The sequence below is a fragment of the Ursus arctos genome, unplaced genomic scaffold (genome assembly GCF_023065955.2).
Source record: "Ursus arctos isolate Adak ecotype North America unplaced genomic scaffold, UrsArc2.0 scaffold_18, whole genome shotgun sequence".
NCBI classification, from domain to species: Eukaryota; Metazoa; Chordata; class Mammalia; order Carnivora; family Ursidae; genus Ursus; species Ursus arctos.
This window is the reverse complement of record NW_026622852.1, coordinates 1155702-1178705: the sequence shown is the minus strand read 5'-3', so window position 1 is coordinate 1178705 and position 23004 is coordinate 1155702. Positions and strand designations below refer to the sequence as shown.

Here is a 23004-nt window from a genome sequence, read left to right as displayed (position 1 = left end):
AAAAGTTTGCATTATGCTAGTTCACTTCTACAAAAGATCTCCAGTAGTACCTGTTTTTGCTAACTGAAAGAAATCCAAAAAGGTTTTTCGCTTTTACAAAAAAATGGAAAAGCAAAAATAGCATTCAGCGTTTGTTTTGCAGTGAGCCTTTATAGAGGCAGCGGTTACCCCAAACAGTGAGGCACCACCAAGCTCCTTCCCTGGAAACTGTGGTCAGTGTCTCAGCATCAAGTTGCCATAGCTTTGGCCTGTGTCTGTGAGCATCTGTGCTTTATCTCAATTTGCTTTGTATCTGTTAGCAAGATGTGTCATCCTCTAAGGTATCACAGTAGCCTAAAAGAGGTTATTTTTGGGGTCTGGGACCACTAAAAAACTTTTCCATATAAATTAATGATAATTGTCTCCACTTTACACCATGTCAGCTTAAAAGTTTTCATAAGAACACTCTACTTTCAGATAATGGGGGAAACCTGTATTTAGGTTGAGACAGATAGAGGAAGGGTTGGTTTGTTGTTTAAGGGAAAGACTTTGCATAAAACTCAAAAACGTTTTAACAGCAAGAAATATCATTAACAAAGTATTACCTGCCCTAAATTAATCTATGAATCTAGTGCTAAACTAATAAAAAGACTAATAGGTTTATTTGGAGGGTGGTGTTTGGTTTGGTTTTGTTCGGGGTTTTGTTTTCAGTGGGGTTCTTGTTTTATATTATTTTTTAAACCAAAATTCATTGAGATAAATATTCTGTTATTTTTATAGATTTCTTCCAACAGTTCATAGCATATACAAATGGTGTTTCTTGATCAAATGTTTTTCTGTGATCCTGTAAAAATTCAATTATGGCTTAAGTAATAGTAGACCATTTTGTTCAATCTAAATACAGTATTTATTTGGATCTAATTCTAGAGGATCAAATGAAGTGGTCTAATCTCCAGAATAATTTTATTAAAACCATCTAGATTGGCAAAACACTGTCTTAGGAATTATAATTCTAGAAAAACTTCAATTTGAGTAAATACAGCATCAATTAAGTAAAAACAGTTAAACTAAAAAGAGATTACTCTAAATTACTTTTAAAGAGAAAACACAGATGTCCTACGGTGGATGTCCTATGCTACTATAAACCTGAATCAGACTTGTAAGTGACCCAGATGCCTGAGCCCTTACAGTTCATACTCTTCTTTCTCTGGGGACCTGATGGATGATTCAGGGAGTCTCCTGATACTCTCTAGCCGATGGCCAGAAGTACATTTGGAACAGTGGAGGCCACTTGGGAAAAGCTGGAAATTACACTTCTTGAGCCAGATTTTGTTTGTTCTGATTATTTTCTTAGCAAGCTTTCTCTCAGCCAAGCTGTTCTTTCTCAGGGGAGACAATCCAGCTTTGAAAAAAGGAAGTGTTTCTTTCTCTTTCTCAAGACCATCTTCCTGTAGGAGTCACACTTCTTATGTACATGGCTTCATATACTTTGGGAAGTTTCTTCTAGACTTCTAAGCAGTAAATTCTCTCCTTGATGGATTTTCTGCAGATATGCATTATAGGTTCTTGATGTAGTTCAAGCATTATTTGAAGTTTTAACTGAAGTTTTTTAATCTGAATTTCAAGCAGTATTTTTAGACTGCAAAGATGTTTGTTCATTCTGGAGACCACGCATTTGAATTAAAAGTGATTGATTCATTTATTTTCCTTCACTTAACTTTTTAAGTTGTCCTTGTTTTTCTCCTTCAAGCCTTATTAAGAAGAAATTAACAGCATCCGTGTATTTCTTCAGATTGACTTCTAATTGGCAGTCCAGGGATTCTCAGTTTTTTTATTTTCTCTTTGTCTAATTTCAAGTTGTCATCATCCACATAATCTTCTCTAAACAGAGCAAGCAAACTTGTCTTTAGTGTGGTTTTAGAGATTTTAACAGGCTCTCTTTATAACTTAAAGCCTCTTTCATTTGTGTTTTCAAATTGTCAAGCATTATTTTCTGTGCTTCCTTCCCCACGCTTTTTCTTCCATTGCACAGCTTCTTAGAATAGCCGTTTTAGGCCTCCTTAAAATTGAGTGTTTTTACCCAGACCAGCCATGATGGGTGTTCTGAGATGCTTTTAAGATGTTTTGGCATCTGTCACTTGAGATTGAGGGATTTTGCTGCATCTTCTAGTGACTGTGTATGTCTTTAAAGTAAAGCCATGAAAATGAAGTTTAGGGGACTCACTTCTGTTCTTTTTGGAAAAGGTTTACAATGTTCTCAAGTGATGGGTGGACCAGTCCAGATATTTATAAGTGCTGCAAAACTCAGTGTTTGTGATTTCACAGGACCGGCCTTCACTGGAGGTGACTTGGGGGCTTCATTGGTTTGTGTAATGAGTCTAGTCTTCACTTACTTTAACCCCAGGCAGAAAATCTTTGGGATGGATTTTTTTTTCTCCTTAAAGTATACCTACCCTTAACCTTAAAAAAAAATCATGGAGGCCGTATCAGAATCTCCTGTGGAAACACCCAGAGACTTGGGCCTTGTCTCAAGCAACAGACAACACTCTCTGAAAGCTAGTGCAGGGCAGGAGGAGGAGGGAAGGCCAGGCTCTATAAAACAGAACCCTCTAACTTTGCTTACTGCACAAATAGAGAGTGATAACTGATATTATTTGTCTAGTACATTTGAATTAGCAGAAAACGCTGACTGCAGCCACCCAGGCGCCCCAAGCCACGTGCTCTATAAATGTGGAGGATTGAGGCTTAGACTGGGACTTGCGACGAGAAAAGGAGCTGGCCCAATTCTGTTGAAGTTTACTTTAGAATTCATGTATTTGTTTGAAAAGGGGAGGGAGAGGGCTTATTTTAAGTGGTAAGACTGGACAGAATCAAAGAACAGTAGGGAGCTATTTCAGTATTTTGTTCAATGTCTTTTTTCAATATGTTTAAGGCTATTCAGTGTTTTTTCTCTTCAGTGCAATCTTGTCTGGTAGAAAATGAAACAGTTATGCTATACTGGTGTTTCCGATGACACAAGATGGTTTTAGGTGGTTTACTGACTCAGCATTAAGTAACACTGAATCACATAGCAAGAAAGTAATTTCTTTCTCTTGCAAGAAAGCTCTTTGTTTCTTGCTAATCTCCCTCTTAAATAAAAAGAGCAGGTGTCAGCCTTCTGCAGTCATCGTCATCGGTATCCTTCTAGGTTTGAGTAAAAATACTTCATTATCTTTCTTTTTATGGTTATCTTCTACTTATGGGAAATGATACTGATTTTCCATTTAGGGTGGTGATAATTTAAGCCAAAAAAAATTTTTAAATGAGTTGACTGAAAGAATAAATATTAGATAAATAATAGTATAGGTGATATGTAGATGTCAACAAAAAAATTTTAATAATGTTATGCCCTGTTCCACCATTCCACACCATTCCAGAATCTTTGATCCTTTATGATTACCTCTATATGTTTTTTTGAGAGGGCTTTGGCAGCCCAGAGGAGCTAAACTGCCATTGGAACATTTAAGGCAAGACATCAGCCAAACTATAGTATCTTATTTAAATTCTTACACCATCTTCTGCTTTAACAAAAGCATTTTGTCATTAATTGTAATAGCATTGAGTCTTGAAGTGAAATGTAATTAAAACTGTTTTATATGTATTACTCAAGATACAGGATCTCTGCAGTATGTTATTGTAGCATCATGGAATTTTAGAACACAGAGACATTACTGACACTTTCCTAGTCAAATGAATCTGACTATAATTTGGTAGAGCAATCAATCAGCTCTTTGTCTTAAACCTATAAACTTATCCTTTGTGAGCACTCCATGGCACAGAGTCATCTGCAATCATTCTGTTAGATTTCATGTTGGTCAAAAGGTTGCTTCTTCAAAAATCAGAATAGTAGTTTGTTAGGTATTAGCCAAATTTCAACTAAAAAGAAATTGAATGGTCCCAGAACACACACGTGAACTGTCTCAGAAAATAACACAAATTTATTAGAATTATTACTAGCACAAATAGTATCAGGCATTACAATGTTTATTGACAAAGTTTTTTTGCATTCTAAGATTTCTCATCATTCCTGCACTTAATTACTATTGCTAGTTGCTCTACTAAGAATTTAATACCAAGCTTATTATTAGAGATGATGTATACTATTTCAACGGTATTCTGAAGCAGAACATTAGATGTCCATATTAAAGTCCAGCAAAAGTGTAAAGGAAATAATTTCATCACCTCTCAGCATTCTCACAGTGAATAAGGTGGTGGTGACTATTCTACAGAGAGTTTTTCATAGGCAGGTGGAGCACTGGGAACCTGTGAGAATGAGAAAGGGAGAGTGTGGGATTGGCTGCACTGCGCAGGTTTCTGGCAGAGGGGTAAAGTTAATGGTCAGCATCATATTTGTACTACTTATCTGGACTGAAGTGCCCACATTAATTACCAGCCAACAAGATAATCGTTGTTAAATTTCACAAGTATATGTGTTGAAACGTTGGGGGGAGGGGGAAGACTAGAGAAAAATAGAGCTAACAGCCTTCCCCAAATCTGAGAAACTTATTTATACCTTCATTATCCTTGCCAGTAGAAGTCCCAAGCCCTAACTGGTGAATTCTTGAACACTGTTTAAAGCCACCTAATATACATTTTATTTATACCATATGGATAGGTCCTTGTAGTTGTGGCTAAAGGCCAGTGCTATTGTCAGTACGGCACAAATGTGTTAGGCCTTCATTTAATGCTCACAACAATTCTAGGAGTATTTTCATTGTTTTCATGTTATAGGTTGGAAAACAGTCACAGGCAGGTCAACTTCCTTGTCCAAGGTCATACAACTTCACAGTAATTTGGCTCCAGAGTCTGTTCTTTAAACCATTATGATATACTCTATCTGTACCAGTGCTGTCCAAAAGAATTAGAGGATAACACATACGTAGCTTTAAAATTTCTAGTATCTGCATTACAAAAAAGAAACAGGTAAAATTAATCTTCATAATATATTTTATTTAATCCCACATATCAAAATATTATTTCAACATGTAATTGATATAAAAATCATTAATGAATTATTTGTATTCTTTTCCTCATACTAAGTCTTTGAAATCTGGTATGTATTAGAACATTTTCGTTCAAGCTACTATGTTAGAAGTGCTAAGAGCCACGTGTGGCCAGCGGCTTCCCTGTTGGACTCACAGCTTATACAATTACTCACAGATGCTTTTTCCCCCTCCCTTAGATGTGTCTACATTCAGAAAAAGGCAAATATACTAAAGACAAAAGACAAAACAATATTGTATCCAGAATCAGTTTCTTCCTTTGGATCTTAGTGTAGGGATCTCATCACTGACCCTAGAAAACCTGGGTACGAGAGGACACAATTTAAGAAAATCTCTCTGCTTCCCTGTTTTTTTATCTTTGTTATTGTTTATTTTTTTATTATGGTAAAATATAAAATTTACCATTATTAAGTGTACAGTTCAGAGCATCAAGTATATTCACATTGCTCTTAGTTTTTAAATTGGAATAATTTTATTCATTTGAGTTAAAAGCAGCCATACAATAAACACCAAGATGCAGGATCTCAACCTACCACAGGTTCACAGTTATTCTCTTGAAAAGGCAGTTTGCTGTCCTGGTGACCAAACCCCTCACATGGACATCTTCCTGTTAAGGTACTTTGAGTGCCAGCATGAATACTTTTGTCCTGAAATGTGAATGCATGAGGGTCAGTGGGTGAGAAAACTTGGCAACAGGGACGCACTGCCTATTTCTGCCTTCTTCATAATGACAGCAAAATATCTTAAACACTACAAATGCATATGTTGTGGTAGAAATGTTGTGGTTGTAGCCTGAGCTTCCGAGTCAAGTTGCAACATGATTTCTAGTCAATCTAAGGCTAAGTTATGCACCCTGAGTTATTGTGGGGAGGGGTGGGTGAAAGCTTAGTTTGGTGCTTTGCATAGGTTTAGGGGGTGATATTCTCCATCCCCAGAATAGAAGGATAACAGTACAGAACAGAGACACATACTCAAGTGGGGACTTCAGGAGTGGTCCACCATGGTGAGGTGGAGTATTTCATCACTGACATAGTTTTAAATTACTGGCACATTGTGATAATAAAAAGCAGACTAACTTTTAGTTGCTTTTATTATTGTTGTTAAATTCTCCACGGTGGTTCTCAAACTTTAGCTTGCATCAGTATCACCTGAGGGCTTGTTAAACAGATTGCTGGGCCCACATCCACAATTTCTGACACAGTAGATCTAGGGTGAGGCCCATAATTTGCATTTCTGACAAGTTCCCAGGTGATACTGTCAAAACTGCTGATCCAGGGCTACGTGGAGAACCACTGCTCTGCACAGAAAGCACCTCCTTACTGCCTGCACCTGGGTGACCCGGCTATACCGAGATCTTTAGAAGGACTGGGCAAGTAATGCATAGGGGTCAGAGGGGACAGGTGGGGGCCATAGGAAAGGAAGGAGTATATCTCATCTAAAGGGACAACCACTATACAGCTGCCAGTTTTTGCCAGATCTTTTGATTTTTTTAAAAAGATACTAGAAATAAAGATTTTCAGGTAAGATGTTGCTTTTACACCTAGTTGTACCTAGGTTGGCACCTAATTCAATTTCTTTAAAATACAGCCCTAAACATACCAATGAGCCAAATTCAGACAGTAGGGTATTAGCAGCATGCACTCTGTGGTACCAGCTAAGAGGGGCTGGAACAGGGAGGCTGCGTGGATATTGAGCAGCTCGTCAGCCTTTTCTGCAGATTGTGACTGATCATTGGGCTCTACTAGGTTGGAAGAGGGCATCAAGGTAGGTTTCTCAGGCAGAAGTGTTTGGAACATCAATGAGGTGAGGCCAGACATGGATTACAGCTGATAACTACACAGTCTGCACACTGTAAGAAGTAATTTTCCTAAACTCTAGTCTGAAACTATTATTGATGCTACTCCCGTTGAAGGATATATGCACAAGGGCCCTAATCTTAATGTAAGGATGCAGGAAGAGTCTGCTTCTCTCCCCAACTCCCAGCAATATACTGCAGGTGGAGTATTTAATGCATTTTCTCCCTTTACCTCAATTATCACCTCAAATTTTCTTATTTGTAGATTTCTCACCTGCCATAGGATAGGGGCATGATCTACTCCCCCAGCTCACTGCCAGTTCTCTGCACCTGCAGTCAAACTTCAGCATGCATTTTATTTTATTTTGTTATGTTTTTTTATTATGTTAGTTACCATACATTACATCCCTGGTTTCTGATGTAAAGGTCGAGGATTCATTAGTTGCGTATAACACCCAGTGCACCATGCAATACATGCCCTCCTTACTACCCATCACCAGTCTATCCCATTCCCCCACCCCTTCCCCTCTGTAGCCCTCAGTTTGTTTCTCATAGTCCATAGTCTCTCATGTTTCATTCCCCCTTCTGATTACACCCCCTTTCTTTATCCCTTTCTTCCCCTACCGATCTTCCTAGTTCTTATGTTCCATAGATGAGAGAAATCATATGATAATTGTCTTTCTCTGCTTGACTTATTTCACTTAGCATTATCTCCTCCAGTGCCGTCCACGTTGCAGCAAATGTTGAGAACTCGTTCTTTCTGATAGCTGAGTAATATTCCATTGTATATATGGACCACAACTTCTTAATCCACTCATCTGTTGAAGGGCATCTCAGCTCCTTCCACGATTTAGCTATTGTGGACAATGCTGCTATGAACATTGAGGTGCATATGGCCCTTCTCTTCACTACGTCTGTATCGTTGGGGCAAATACCCAGTAGTGCAATGGCTGGGTCGTAGGGTAGCTCAATTTTTAACTTTTTAAGGGACCTCCACACTGTTTATCAGAGTGGCTGTACCAACGTGCATTCCCACCAACAACGCAGGAGGGATCCCCTTTCTCCACATCCTCTCCAGCAATTGTTCTTGCCTTGTCAATTTTAGCCATTCTCACTGGCGTAAGGTGGTATCTTAGTGTGATTTGGATTTGAACTTCCCTGATGGCTAATGATTTTGAACATTTTTTCATGTGTCTCTTAGCCATTTGTATGTCTTCATTGGAAAAGTGTCTGTTCATATCTTCTGCCCATTTTATGATTTGTTTATTTGTTTCTCGCGTATTGAGTTTGAGAAGTTCTTTGTAGATCTTGGATACCAGTCTTTCATTTGCAAAAATATTCTCCCATTCCGTGGGCTGCCTCTTAGTTTTTTTGACTATTTTCTTGCCTGTGCAGAAGCTTTTTATCTTGATGAAGTCCCACAAGTTCATTTTTTCTGTTGTTTCTCTTGCCTTTGGAGATGTGTAATGAAGAAGGTTGCTTTGGCCGATGTCGTAGAGGTGGCTGCCTATGTTCTCCTCTGGGATTTTGATGGATTCCTGTCTCACATCGAGGTCTTTCATCCATTTGGAGTTTATCTTTGTGTATGGTGTGAGAGAGTGGTCAAGTTTCATTCTTTTGCATGTAGTTGTCCAATTTTCCCAGCACCATTTATTGAAGAGACTGTCTTTTTTCCACTGGATGTTTTTTCCTGCTTTATCAAAGATTAGTTGCCCAAAGAGCCGAGGGTCCATTTCTGGGTTCTCTGTTCTGTTCTATTGGTCTATGTGTCTGTTTTTGTGCCAGTACCATGTTGTCTTTGTGATCACAGCTTTGTAGTACAGCTTGAAATCCGGCATTGTGATGCCCCCAGCTTTGTTTTTTTTTTCAACAGTTCCTTGGCAATTCGGGGCCTTTTCCGGTTCCACACAAATTTAAGGGCTGTTTGTTCCATTTCTTTGAACAATGTCATCAATATTTTGATCAGGATAGCATTGAAAGTGTAGATTGCTCTGGGTAGCATGGACATTTTAGCTGTTAATTCTTCCGATCCATGAGCATGGAATATTTTTCCATCTTTCTGTGTCTTCCTCAATGTCTTTCTAGAGTGATTTGTAGTTTCTAGAATATAGGTCCTTTACGTCTCTGGTTAAGTTAATTCCAAGGTAACCTAAGTGTTTGGTGCGATTGTAAATGGGATGGATTCCCTAATTTCTCTTTCTTCAGTCTCATTATTCATGTATAGAAATGCAACACATTTCTGAGCATTGATTTTGTATCCCGCCACATTACTGAATTTCTCTATAACTTCTTATAGTTTGGAAGTGGATTCTTTTGGGTTTTCCATATATAGTATCATGTCATCTGCGAAGAGAGACATTTTGATTTCTTCTTTGCCGATTTGAATACCTTTGATCCCTTTTTGTTGTCTGATTGCTGTTGCAAGGACTTCTAGTACTATGTTGAATAATAGTGGCGAGAGTGGGCATCCTTGTCGTGTTCCTGATCTTAAGGGAAAGGCTTCCAGCTTTTGCCCATTGAGAATGATATTTGCTGTAAGCTTTCATAGATGGTTTTTATGAGATTGAAGAATATTCCCTCTTTCCCTACACTCTGAGGGGTTTTAATCAGGAAAGGATGTTTTATTTTGTCAAATGCTTTTTCTGCATCAATTGAGGGAATCATATGATTTCCGAATTTTTCTTTTTGGATAAAATATGAGACCCCGATCAATTTGCGAATGTTGAACCACCCTTGCATCCCAGGGATGAATCCCACTTGGTCAGGATGGATAATCCTTTTAATGTACAGTTGGATTCTATTAGCCAGGATCTTGTTGAGGATTTTGGCATCCATATTCATTAGGAAAATCAGTCTGTAATTCTCCTTTTTGATGGAGTCTTTGCCTGGTTGGGGGATCAAGGTAATATTGGCCTCATAGAATGAGTTTGGTAGTTTTCTTTCTGTTTCTATTTTTTGAAACAGCTTCAGGGAATAGGTATTATTTCTTCTTTGAATGATTGGTAGAATTCCCCAGGAAAACCGTCCGGGCCTGGAGTTTTGTTATTTGGAAGGTTGTTTATCACTGACTCAATCTCTTCATAATTAATTGGCCTGTTTAAAAAATCAATTTCTTCCTGTTTCAGACTTGGTAGTTTATAGGTTTCCAGGAAGGCATCCATCTCTTCCAGATTGCTTAATTTATTGGCATAAAGCTATTGATAAAAGTTTCTAATAATCCTTCCAATTTCATTGGTGTTGGTTGTGCGCTCTACCTTTTCATTCATAATTTTATTAATTTGGGTCCTTTCTCTATTCTTTTGGATAAGTCTTGCCAGCAGTCTGTCAATTTTATTGATTCTCTCAAAGAACCAGCTTCTAGTTCTGTTGATCTGCTCTACTGTGCTCCTGGTTTCTAATTCATTGATTTCTGCTCTAATCTTGGTCAGCTGCTTCCTCGTGCGTGGATTAGGTCTGTCCCTCTGTTGCTGTTCCAGCTTCTTGAGGTGAGAATATAAAAACTGCATTTTAGATTTTTCTATTCTTTTGAGTGAGGCTTGGATGGCTATGTATTTCCCCCTTAGGACTGCCTTTGCAGTATCCCATAGATTTTGGACCGTTGTGTTTTCATTCTTGTTGGTCTCCATAAATTGTTTAAATTGATTTTTGATTTCCTGGTTTATTGAATCATTCCTGAGCAGGATGGTTCATAGTCTCCAAGTGTTTGAGTTTCTTCCAAGTTTTTCCTTGTGGTTGAGTTCCAATTTCAAAGCATTGTGGTCTGAGAATATGCAGAGAATAATTTCAGTCTTTTGGTATCAGTTGAGACCTGTTTTGTGTCCCAGAACATGGTCTATTCTTGAGAATGTTCCATGGGCATTAGAATAGAATGAGTAATCTTCGGTTCTGGGGTGTAGTGTTCTATATATATCTATGAAGTCAAACTCGTCGAGTATGGCATTCAAAGCTCTTGTTTCTTTGCTGATTTCTTGCTTAGGTGATCTGTCTATTTCTGATAGTGGAGTGTTGAGGTCCCCTACCATTAATGCATTTTTATCTATATGTCTCTTTATTCTGGTTAAGAGTTGGCTTGTGTATCTTGCTGCGCCCCTGTTGGGGGCATATATATTTATAATTGTCATATCCACTTGTTGGATACATCCTTTAGGAATAATATAGTGCCCTTCTGTGTCTCTAACTATAGTCTTTAGTTTAAAATCCAATCTTTCTGATATGAGAATTGCTACCCCAGCTTTCTTTTGAGGTCCATTGGCATGAAAAATGGTTCTCCATCCCTTCACTTTCAGTCTGGATGTATCTTTAGGTTCCAAATGAGTCTCTTGTAGACAGCAAATGGATGGGTCATTTCTTTTTATCCAATCTGCAACCCTGTGCCATTTTATGGGAGTATTTAGGCCATTCACATTGAGACTGATTATTGAGAGATATGATTTTAATGATGCCATGTTGCCAGTAAAGTCTTTGTTTCTATAGATTTTGACTTTCTGTTCTGTATCACTCTTGGGGCCTTTTTACTTTTATAGAACCCCCCTTAATATCTCCTGTTGGGCTGGTTTCATGGCTACAAAACTGGTCAATGAGTGGCGATTCTGGAGGGTTTTTATTTCTCCATCAATTCTGAATGACAGCCTTCCTGGATAAAGGATCCTTTGCTGCATGTTTTTCTCTGAAAGAGCTTTAAGAATGCCCCTCCCCCCAAACCTTTCTCTCATTCCAGGTCTGTGTAGACAGGTCTGACATAATTCTGATACCTTTGCCTTGGTTCGTGAGAAATTTCTTTGCCCTGGCTGCTTTCAATACTGTATCCTTGGATCTAATATTTGCGAAATGCACTATGACGTGACGTGGCGTAGGTTTGTCGTGGTTGAGCTTGGGAGGGGTCCTCTCTGCCTCCTGGACACGAATGTTTGTTTCCCTTGCTAGATTAGGGAAGTTTTCAGGTACAATTTGTTCAAATCTCTTCTAGACCTTGTTTTTCTTCACCTCCTCAGGGATGCCAATGATTCTGACATTGGAACGTTTCATTGAGTCAGTCATCTCCCGTAACCTCCATTCCCGAGTGTGGATTTTTTTGAGTCCAGATTCTATTTTAGCTTTTTCTTCTACTAACCCATCCGACAATTCGCCCATACGTTCTTCTGCCTCATTCACCCTGGCCGTCGGAGCCTCTAGTTTTCACTGCATTTGGCTCATACCATTTTTAATTTCTGCCAGATTCGCTCTCTTTTCCTCCCTTAGAGATTCTATATTCTCATTAATATTTTCATTAATACTTTTTTCAAGTCTACACATCATCTTGACCATTGTTACTCTGAATTCCGTTTCTGATAATTTGGTTATATCCATATCCATTAGTTCTGTGGCAGAGGCCACAGACTCATTGTCTTTTCTTTGCTGTGGGGATTTCTCCTTCTCGTCATTCTGATGAGGAGAGGGTGCAGGGTTGTCCAGAGCCCAAATTATTGACCGGGACCCAGGCCATGCGCCCTTGTTTTATAGGGATCTTAGTGACATGGGCTTCTTGATTTTTCAGCCTGCCTTCTGGGGGAGGGGCCTGCTGCGCCAATACTCAGGCAACCCTGTTTGGTTAGAGTCTCCGTGTCCCCTGAGAGGGGAGATGGGGATGGGCACACTGTGAGCCAGTATTTCCAGGCTTTTGTTCTCTGGCGGCTTTCCCTGGCGGTTTGCTGTGCCTCTTCTGAGAGTCAGAGAAGCAGTGGCCAAATCTCAGCCTCTGTCTCAGAACAGTGGAGTCGCGGACCATTTTCCACTGATGTTATGGCCACTTTAACTCTGTTTCTGTTGGTGCTGCTCAACCCTGCAGCGTCCCAGGATGTGCGCCCCACACCCGGCGTCCCAGCCCTCACTTCCAGGGCCGGCACATCTCTGTCCTTTGTGTTTCTAACACTGCCAGCCGCTAGCCGCCCCCGCACGCTCCAGAGCTCCTGGTCTCAGTTTGGTTCCAGTGAGCACACCGGAGCTCTGGTTTTCAGTCTGGTCGCGCGTTCCCTGGCTCACGGTCTCAGTCTGCTCAGTCTGCTCTCTCGAGGGTGCCGTCCGTGAGTCCGCCCGCTCCCCCGTGCAGGTGGCTACCGCTTCCCGGCGCCCGAACGCGGCAGCTCCCTCCCCCTTCCGTTTATCTTCCGATATCCATGCGCGGTGTCACGGCTCCCCGCTTCATACATCAATACTCAGTGCTGGAGATGTTCATTTGTACAGATCCAGATGTATCTTCCTGCATCTCAGGCTGATTCCGTGGATGTTCAAGCTGGTCTAGTACCTATCCAACTCGACTCAGGGGACCAGCTTAAAAAGGGGTCCCCTACTCCCCCGCCATCTTAACCCAATCTTCAGCATGCATTTTAAAAAGCAGCTTCCTGGGTCTCACTCCCAAAGAGGTCCCAGAATCTGCATTTTAACAACAGCTCCAGGAGATTTGAGTGTAGGGGCCCCCTGACCATGCATTGAGAAACACAACACATGAGACATGAGTATAAACTGAGCTGTCAGCAGGGGCCTCAGAATTCTCCAAGAATCAATTAGCATTATGTCCTAAACTTCCAAGTGTAAGGATAAAGTTGGTAAATACAAAAATAACTTTCATCCCCTTACAAATCATCTTCCTGCAGAAACAAGTTGCCTCAAAGAGCAGTCTTTCCTTTCAAAAGATGTTTTTCAGGACTAAAGGGAATTGTGAGTCAATGGAAACATTTTAGGAAATCTTAATTCCAACCAACCTTGCTACCATTCTATGGCCAACGAAAGTGGGAGAGTAAACATTTCAAAGCTTAAAACAGGTTGCTGTTGGAGTGACTCAGGTATCTGAAGCTTGCGTTTATTGTCATTTATGTCCTTTGGCTTTCTATTATTTTTTTTTAAGTAGGCTCCATGCCCAGTGTGGAGCCCAATGTAGGGCTTGAACTCCTGACCCTGAGATCAAGAGCTGAGCTGAGGTCAAGAGTCAGACGCTTAACCAACTGAGCCACCCAGATATACCTTGTGCTTTGGTTTCAAAATGAAAAGAATCTTCCACATTGGGTGTGGAGCCTACTTAAATAAATAAATAAATAAATAAATAAATAAATAAATAAATATAAATAAAACAAAACAAAATGAAAAAAAAACTCCGAAGAGAGGCAGGGAGGTAATTATGCAATTAAATGTAGTATTTAGTGCACTGTTGTACATAATTTTGCCTACATTTCTTAGACTACTGATTCCCAACCCAGCTTTTCAGGACGTGTGAAAGTCTCAAAACAAAATTTTAATATTAATTTAAAAAATAAATGTCAGCATTTTAGATGCCATGGGAACCAGAGAATTTAAACACAGCTCCATCTCATAAAAATTCCAGAAACTCTGCAAATCACTGGTATAGACCTAGAGGAATGGAGACACGGTAGGTTGAACTTGAACCTTACTAAGCAAAATGTTCACAGTGTCTGAGCTCATGACATTAAAGACTCTCTGTTAGGGTTAAATTTAAGATTAGAGTGTTGAAGTAGAAAGGAAAAAAATCGTATTTTTGTCTAGTAGCATCAAGCTAGTAGTTGTGGACAGTTAGGAAATGGGTACCAACATATTGAGTTTGTAGAGCTTTTACTCCTTAAAAGTTAAGTACAAACAATTAAATAAAAATATAGAAGAAAATATATGTTAAATAAAGACTGATTACATCATGTTATATCGCATGTGCCCAGGTGTAAAACAGAGCAAATGAGACTCCAAGAAGTTAAACTCTAAGGTCACCAACAAAGTCAATGGCAGACAATGAGACCAAATCCTGATGCCAGTATTTGGGTGGCTGCTATGTGCCAGGCACTGGAGGTATAAAGACGAGTAAGAAATACTCTGTCCCAGTTCATAAATGGAGGAAAGAAAAGGGGTGGAAGAGGCAAAAAGTAAATAACCAATTACAAAACAATGTTAACTCCGTGCTAGGGGCACAAATGGAGTTCTGTGGCAGAGAGCAAAGTCCCTCCCTAATCAGTTGTGGACAGCCACAGTGAGGTATCATATGAGCTCAAGGTCCATCCCTAATCTCCTAGCCCAAGGCTTTCCTATGGCAGTTGTTTTGGAATCTTACTCAGACTCAGCAACTTCTCCTTTCCACTAAATGTCAACATATTGGAGGACTGTTGCACAGTGGCTGTGTCAGCCCCCAAACTTGCCCTGTCTTTCATGATTTTTATTTGGGACACTCTGGCAAAATGGGCATTAAGAAAGGGACATACGGGACTGCCCAATCTTCCTGGCAAGGAGAAGAAGTCAAAGCTATAGCTGCCACCTTTCTCTTCCCCTTTTCAGACTACCAAGCTCCAAACCCCCACCACACCAGCCCTCCCCTCCATCACAGAATCTTTTGTCTAAATTGTTTGCTGAGTGAGGGAGGAATGGTACTTTCCAACATCTTTTGCAAAGATAATTTTTTCCATTATGTATCAACTCATAAGTTTTCAGGTGTGTAATAAACAAGGGAGAGAGGGAGGGAAAGGTAGAGGAAGGGAGAGAGAGAAAGAGAGGGGTGAATGGTTTCCTCACTGTACTGATGGCTGAATGGGCCCTACGTATGCTAAATTGCTTGGTATAACAGAGTTAGAACTTGGAACTCCCAGGGAACCTGGGAAGAAAGGGGTAAGGCAGCGAGGTGAGATAAGCAGGCCACTAAGTCAGAAACAGAACCAGTGGGAATTCCCAGGAGGATTGGTAAGACCTGGAGCATCTCCCATGCTGCTGTTTGCTGTGCAAGAGGATCAGAACCCCTGCTCCTGTACCCCACAAATATCAGTGCTCAGCTACACATAGTTAAGCACTCCAATTTGCTGTGAGGGAAACCAAAGAGATGGGCCAAGTTTCTGGTTGGGGTTCATGCCAGGCAGAAGCAAAGGAAGAGCTGAGAAGTACGAAGTAGAGAAAGACTCATCAGAACCAGAAATGAGAGCTAAAGCTGATCATGAGAATGTTACCCACTCCCCAGAAATTCAGAAAAAGAAGGGCAAGGGGGTCCTGGATCTGGAGGGATCCCAGCGGTGGAAACTTTACTAACCCTCAAGCTTCTGTATCCACTTCGTCTTCCACAATACCAGCAGCCAATGAGCAGCAAAGATCCCAGGATCACTGTCAGGATTCCAATCCCTGCAGCCCTGGCCCAAGAAATAGACAAATCCATCTGGGTACAGAAATCTTGTTCTAGATTGTGATGAAACATGCATCAATCTTCAATCTTCACAGGGGCTTTGCCAGCCCAAAACCATACATTCCATTCCCCAAGTAGTTTCCCACCCTACCCCACACCACACTGAACACCCACCAGGCCTCCAGCACCTATATCAAGGGACAAGAGCTTCTTTCGGAGCCTCACAGCTGTGTACCCACACAAGTAGTGCTAACTGGCGTGGCCTAAGCACCCAAATTCCACCCACGTTCCAACTGTGCAGTAGCAGCTGATGCATGTGTGAACTGTGTATTCACAGAGACGGAGTTATCTTTTCTTTTCATCAGGATTAGTTTAAAACATTTTCCCCCACTACCAGTCCACGAAAAGTCTTCATAATTAACATTGACTTAAGATCTACTCTAAGCTGGATATAATGATGAACATTCTGTATATATTAGATTATTTAATTCTCACAACAACCCTGAAAGTAGGCCCCACTTATCACCCCCATTTCACAGATGAGGAAATAGATTCGGATGTTAAGTGCCTTGCTGATGGACATACAGAGGTAGCACAAGATGGAGTCAGGATTTGAACTTGAGTTTGTCTCATTTGTGTTTGTGTCCTCTTTACCTGAAACCTGTCCCCTCACTCCTTGCCCATGACTGATATATTCATGTTCAAAGACTCAGCATCAGCCCACCCAGGATGATGGCAACCCATTCTGGCTTCCCTCATCAACAGCCCTACGGTGGTAATAGGCAGTGTGCTTACCCATGCCTTCTAGGAAAGGAACTCCCAAATGAGTTTTTTGGTTTTGGGTTTGTTTTTTAATTTGAGTCCTCAATGCCTAGCAAATGTCAGGCACACTGGGTGTTTCAAAAAATATTTCTTGAAGATGGATGGGTGGATGAATGGACAGTTGAATGGATGGCCAAACATATTAATAAAAAATGAAAAAACTGCAAAATGAATGAGCCATTTAATGTCTTCTTTAAAATAGCTATAAATATGTGGATTTGGGGCATGATGCTAGCCCCAACATCATTTTTTTCCCATTTGCAATTGGAACTGAAGATCTGAAATACCATCTTTAAAGATCATCCTTCCTTTGTCCTAACAGCTTAATTCTCTGTTACTTTCACCTCTTGTGGGTCATTGACACTCTAGTGAGAATGAGGGGATCCACAACTTTCCACAAAGCAGATTTTGGTTGGAAATGGAGAAAAGGTAATGAAGAGAAGGAGAGAGTATTTAAAGCAGTCACTGAGGGCTTGGAGCTGGCACATTCTGACTGAAGGGGTGGAAATAGGGTTTGTGGGATTTAGAGGTCTCCAAGACTGTAACTATTGCATGGGGATACCAGATACCAGCCTTACTGTTGGGTCATGTGTCTCATGGTTACATTCAACTAGGTAAGCTCCTCTCTGGCCTCTGCTTGCTCCAGGAATCCAGTTGCGGATCACCAAGGACCAAACCAGATGGGTCAGTCCTTGCTGCTTACTCTGTTATTACCTGAGTGATCTGGAAAAGATATTTCAGAATGGAGCTGGGGATAGAACCCTGGGGATTCTGAAATAAGAGGCCTTATCTCTCCAGCCTGCTTGGCTGCCAAGTCAGAGATGCCAGCTGACATTTGGAGTCAGAGACTGCAGATATTCAATAAGTACCTCTTAACTGGCCAGGCCTGAATTATTAAAAGATATAGCACTGGGGCTCAGTCTTGGGGAGAAGTGTCTGAGCTGAACCTAGAGCAAAGCTGTAGCATCACTGAGACTGGTCTGCTCCTCAGCAGCAGGCTGCAATCTGAACATCTAAGCCAGCCTTTTGAGCCCTCTGTCCAGTGGCCCATGGGAAGGATTAGTTACCACAAAGGCCCTGGAAACAGAACCTGAAGCTGTGCTTTCCCTGTATAACACTATCAATTAGCTAACATCTGCCTGATTTTCCACATCATAGCATGATCAAAGTGGAGAATGCTGTGACTTGCTAAAGAAGGGCTCTGCAGATCTGGGTGATTTATAGGAGATTGAGCAGCTGAAGGTGAATATAGCTGAGGTTTCTCCTGGAGAGATCTTTGCGCTGTATTACGTACTGGACCACCTCCTTCTCAAAGCAGCTGAGGCATCAAGTCTCTCCTGTCTATCACTAAACGGGATGGATGACAGTGCTGGATAAAAACTCTGACCTAATTATGCAGGTCAGTCCGCCCACTCCGTGGATCATGAAGCCGAGACCTACCACGACTCATCAACATCACCACCACCTTAGCAGCTACTCTGTCATTCACTGAGCACTGATTTGTGCCAAGCATTGTGCCAAGCACCCCACATATAGGCTTTTATTTCATCCTCACAATAATCCTCTGAGGTAGATATGATGTTCATGTCACAGCTGGTACCCCATGATTTTAAGTTGGTAAAATGTCCAAGGCTGCACAACTGATAAGTGGCAGAACCAGCATTCACAGTGACTGGCCTAAGATACCCAACTGGTGCCTTTCCTGCCGTATCGCCCTTTCCTGAAATGAAGCTATCACAAGGAGCATTCAGTGGGCTCTTGTGACTGAAGCCATCTGATTCAATTCCTAGAATGCTTGTGCTCCAACTTCACTCACCAAGTCTGTGTTCATCCCCTTGGACATCTTGACACAGACAGAGCTCTGTTCCAGTTCTTTATGCACAGTCACATTGCATTCACACACACCCAAGTGACTGATAGAGTGGAAAATATCAGGATATGCCAGACACATCAAAAGAACCCACTGCCCAGCTGGGCAGGACTCTCCAGAGTGACACCAAATGCCTCCTGAAACAGAGTCACCTGAGATGCATGTTAAAGTGCAGACTCTGAGCTCCACCCCTAGACCTACCAAATCAGCCTCTCTGGAAGCAATGCCTGGGAAACTGCATTTTACAAGCTCCATGAGTGACTTACGTCCTCTTGACTGAAAGAACCCCTCAAACTCTTTTTACTGAGGTTTCACAGAGATACAGTTTGTCAATTCATCATACAGAAGCTGAAACCATATCCCACCTAGTTTCGTGTGTACCCTAAACATACCCCAAAAAGTATATTTTTGCTCTTGGGACATTTTTTCAGATCTTCCCATCCCCATTCCCTACTGACCATGCAGGGATGTTAGAGAATCCCACTAGGGTCTTCTGAGGAAATGCTCTCAGCCTAAATTCTTCCTCAGTGCCTTTAATGGGTTCTACATCTTGCTTGCCCCTGCTAGTTCACTCTAGTAAAGATTTTTCAATATCTCCTTCCCAAGGGAGAGCAAGTTTGCAAGAAGTTCTGAGTGGACCACTTAAGACATGGTCCAAATAAAAACCTGGTACCTCATTTGTCCTGTTGGAGTCCCCACCCAGAGGGTGGGACCCGACCTAGAGCACCACACTCTTGTGTACTGTAGTATATGCAGAGTGTGTCCCAGCAGCCTATCATTCCACTATGCATCCCACTTAACACTTCCTAAAATTATTCTTGAGCCTAATTCTGCACTACACTGTAAGATTTTTTCAAAGATAAGGATAACATCTTAGACTGATTATACATTGCTTAGCACTTAGAAATGCTGAATCATATGACTAATTATTTAAAATTAATTCATACTATTAAATACCTTTCCTTAGGATAAAATTATGATGCAGAAGCTATGACCACCATCTTCACCCTGGGGTCAGTCTGCAGATGGAGTTGCACATACCTGCCCTACATTCTCACTAGCTCTTTGGCAACTCACCTTTGTTCTGTCTGCAAACCATCTCCAGGAGCCTGAGTGGAGTAGAGAGAACAAGGCTTGAGGAAAGAGTCATCTTGCTCCCAGATAGATGTTTTCCAGCTGGGGAACCTACAACAAATGCCTAATAACCAAGAATACAGACCAAAAAAACAAAAACAAAAAAAAGCCAAGATCCAACTTATTATCATTCCTATCTCCTTGCCTCTATGGCCTCAGAAAAGCTTGAGTGAGCCCCTTGTAGGACCACGGGGTCCCCTCACCTCATTGCCGGTGTTTTTGCTCTTAGGAGAAATGAACGCTAGGAGATTTACTGACAGGCATATACTTGTGGAAATCAGCAGCTGGTGTCAGCAAATGGCAAACTGGAAACCCCACTGGGTTCAGTTTCGAACTTACTCTTCAGCTGTGATGTAGGAGTGGTTGTGCCCCTTCTTGGGGTGACCAAGGATGAAGTGAGCCTCTTCTCTTGGCATCTTGTGGGGGCAGGCCACAGGACACCTAATAGCAGGGGCACACAGGCATCACTCAGCACATTCAGAAACATCCTCACTCAGCATTTCATAAATACCCACAAAGACATTCTCTCCAGGTGAGTACTAATGATAGCTGGGACCCTCTGTTTTCTCTCTGTGAGCGGATTTATACTTGCTATTTTCATTGATATCAAGTAGAAATTGCTCAGGTTTCTACTGCTTCTACCAAACGAAAACTAAGTTCAAAGAAGAAACTACAAAGAAAAGCAAAAAACTTTGAAATTGAGTTATTATGGGGGAGGGAGATGCTCTTCATTTGCCTTCAATTTGACTCTACACCACAAACTTATAGAGAAACAAAATACATTTTTTAAAGATGACATTTTATTATTATTAATTATTTTTAGAGAGGTGGGGGGAGAGGAGCAGAGGGAAAGGGAGAGGGAGAGGGAGAATTTTAAGCAGACTCCATGCGCGGTATGGAGCCTAGTGTGAGGCTTGATCTCACCACCCTGAGATCATGACCTGAGCTGAAATCAAGTCAGATGCTTCACTGACTGAGCCACCAAGGTGCCCCCACAAAATGCATTTTTATTCATTCTTTACTTTCCCTGGCACAAGACTGGTTAATAAAATGAGTTGTTTTTCTCCAAAGGTATTAATTTGATACCAATCTTTGGCCATATAGACAGTTATGATAACATATGAGTATGTGGCTGAGCACAGCATCCTTCAAGTCCACCTTCCAACAAAGGAAATGCCTGGGCTTGTCCATGTTCATTCACCCCACCCAAAACAAAATGGGGACTCCCATAACCTGACTTTGTCTAACAATTTGTTTTCCCTCCCTTTGAAATTAATTTCTGCTTCTCCCTCATTCAAGTCTCATGAATAGGGCTTAAATACATATATATATATACACACACACATACACACACAGAATATATATATTATAACACAAACTTTTTTTTTTAATGATTTTTTATTATATTATGTTAGTCACCATACAGTACATCCCCGGTTTCCGATGTAAGGCTCGATGATTCATTAGTATAATACAAACTTTTAAACCATAATACAAACAGACAAAAAGCTTATGAACTGCAGAGGTCATGATTGAAGTGTGCTGGTGGGAAACCAACAATGGTTTCTTTTCTTTCCTTCCCATCATGTATTTTTCTTCCCTCTGGTTCTCATTAATTTCAAAGCTCTGATAATAGAGTTATACTAATGAGCCTGTTTAAAATAGTAGGAGAGAAGTGGGAGGACAGAGTGGGGAATTTGCCACATGAACCCTTTCCATTGGGGCATTTCGTGTGTAATTTTTCCCTCCCAGTTGTAAAAAAGAAATTATAGTTGAACTCACGATCATCTCAGGTGAATAACGTAGGGGTGAGCCCTGTGTTCAAAATTACAGATACAAAACTCAATTCTGCGTTAAATTGTTTTTGTAAACCCTGAAAACAGCGTAGGGACAACAAACGTACCTCTTTCCAAACCAAGAGAAGCAGTCTTTCATGTGACAGGAGAATATACAAGCAGAACCACAAACAGGATGCAGCCCGAATAACTGCTTTTCCTGGTTCTCTGCTTTTCTTCTTGGCAGTCTAGGAACAGGATCTAGGAGGAGACTTCATGAGCCCTCAGAAGCTGGAGACTTACATTGAGGAGAAATTTTGCTGACTGCCAGGCATCAGGGAAGCAATGAGGCAGGGCAGAGGAGCCCACCAGAATCCCCCAAAACCTGTTCTCTTGGACAACAACAATGGGCAAGAAGGCCATGCTCTTACCTTTCTGGATTGGATTGTTCTGTCGGCTGGCTGGCCCTGTGTGTGAAGATTGCTTCTCTGGCTCTTAATCTTTTAAATTGCTTTTCCTTGTCTCTAGTCCCGTGTTAGTCATGAGTTTGGATTTCTGACGGGGTCATCTGTGATTGCTTAATTGGCATGAAAGAAACCGCCTTCATTCCTCTCCTCAAAAAGTGATTGTTCATTGTGGCCTCTGTTTTCCCCAATCTCAGGATTTCTTCCCCGGGAAGCCATTTATTTTAAATAGGTCTCTCCTCCATAGGGTTGCCAGCCAAAATATAGGATATCCAATTGTTTCTGATTTCAGATAAACAATGAATACTTTTTAGTATAATTATGTCCCCTGCAATATTTTTTAGTATAATTATGTCCTGCTTACCAGATGGGACATATTTTTATTAAAAAAATTATTTGTGCGGCCCCTGGGTGGCTCAGTCAGTTAACCATCTGCCTTTGGCTCAGGTCATGATCTCAGGGTTCTGGGGTCAAGGCCTGTGTTGGGCTCCCTGCTCAGCAGGAAGTCTGCTTCTCCCTCCCCTTGTGCCCCTTCCCCACCCCACCGCTCACACTCTTTCACTGTCAAATAAATAAAAAATCTTTTTTAAAAAAAGTATTTGTATTTTATCTAAAATTCAAATGTAACTGGGCACCCTATACCCTCCCTCATCCCCACCTCAAAGAGTTAAAGAGCCTTTAGTCTCTGAACAGGAGACCATCTAGTCCCACCCCCTCTTGATCAAGAAGAGGAAATAGAAGATCCCTAAACCCTCCTAAAAACTTCCTAATGTTAGGAGTTAGCTAGACAGTTAGGTAGTCAGGGCCAGGGTCCCCAACAAGAAAATACGGAGTCAGGACAGCTGAAATAAAATAGCACTGACATCCTGTTTGTAGCTTAGGACCACACTGACATTCTGCTTTGCAGAAATGACTTCTGCAAACGTCCTAAAATAAGACAGTTAACCACAAAAACATTTGTCAATATCACGGGCAAGGGGCAGTTAA

General features: G+C 41.1%; 1 protein-coding gene across 8 annotated transcripts; it reads right to left on the bottom strand.

The window, feature by feature from the left end:
* Window positions 1-3931: 3931 nt before the first annotated feature.
* Window positions 3932-22084, bottom strand: MLANA (melan-A). 8 transcript variants are annotated; one of them, XM_057313413.1, is made up of 7 exons: window positions 21985-22084; window positions 21682-21814; window positions 20118-20219; window positions 19722-19829; window positions 15863-15959; window positions 5555-5668; window positions 3932-4919 (listed from the first exon to the last, which is right to left on the bottom strand). In XM_057313413.1, the coding sequence occupies exons 2-7, from the start codon at window positions 21711-21713 to the stop codon at window positions 4773-4775; spliced, it is 600 nt and encodes a 199-aa protein (XP_057169396.1). In that variant the 5' UTR covers window positions 21714-21814; window positions 21985-22084; the 3' UTR covers window positions 3932-4772. The 8 variants fall into 8 exon arrangements, with proteins under 8 accessions (XP_057169396.1, XP_057169395.1, XP_057169398.1 ...); XM_057313412.1 differs by having other exon boundaries at window positions 21682-22084; XM_057313415.1 differs by having other exon boundaries at window positions 3932-4281; window positions 21682-22084.
* Between the last annotated feature and the right edge of the window lie 920 nt (window positions 22085-23004).

Bases quoted from the DNA above. Each gene is read 5' to 3' on its own strand.
- MLANA (XM_057313412.1), bottom strand. From the start codon at position 21,713: ATGAAAGACTGCTTCTCTTGGTTTGGAAAGAG. The intron at 20,220-21,681 runs GTACGTTTGTTG...CCCTGCTATTAG, and splicing joins TTCTCTTGGTTTGGAAAGAG to GTGTCCTGTGGCCTGCCCCC. The intron at 19,830-20,117 runs GTAAGTTCGAAA...CATTTGTTGTAG, and splicing joins TCCTACATCACAGCTGAAGA to GTTCCCCAGCTGGAAAACAT.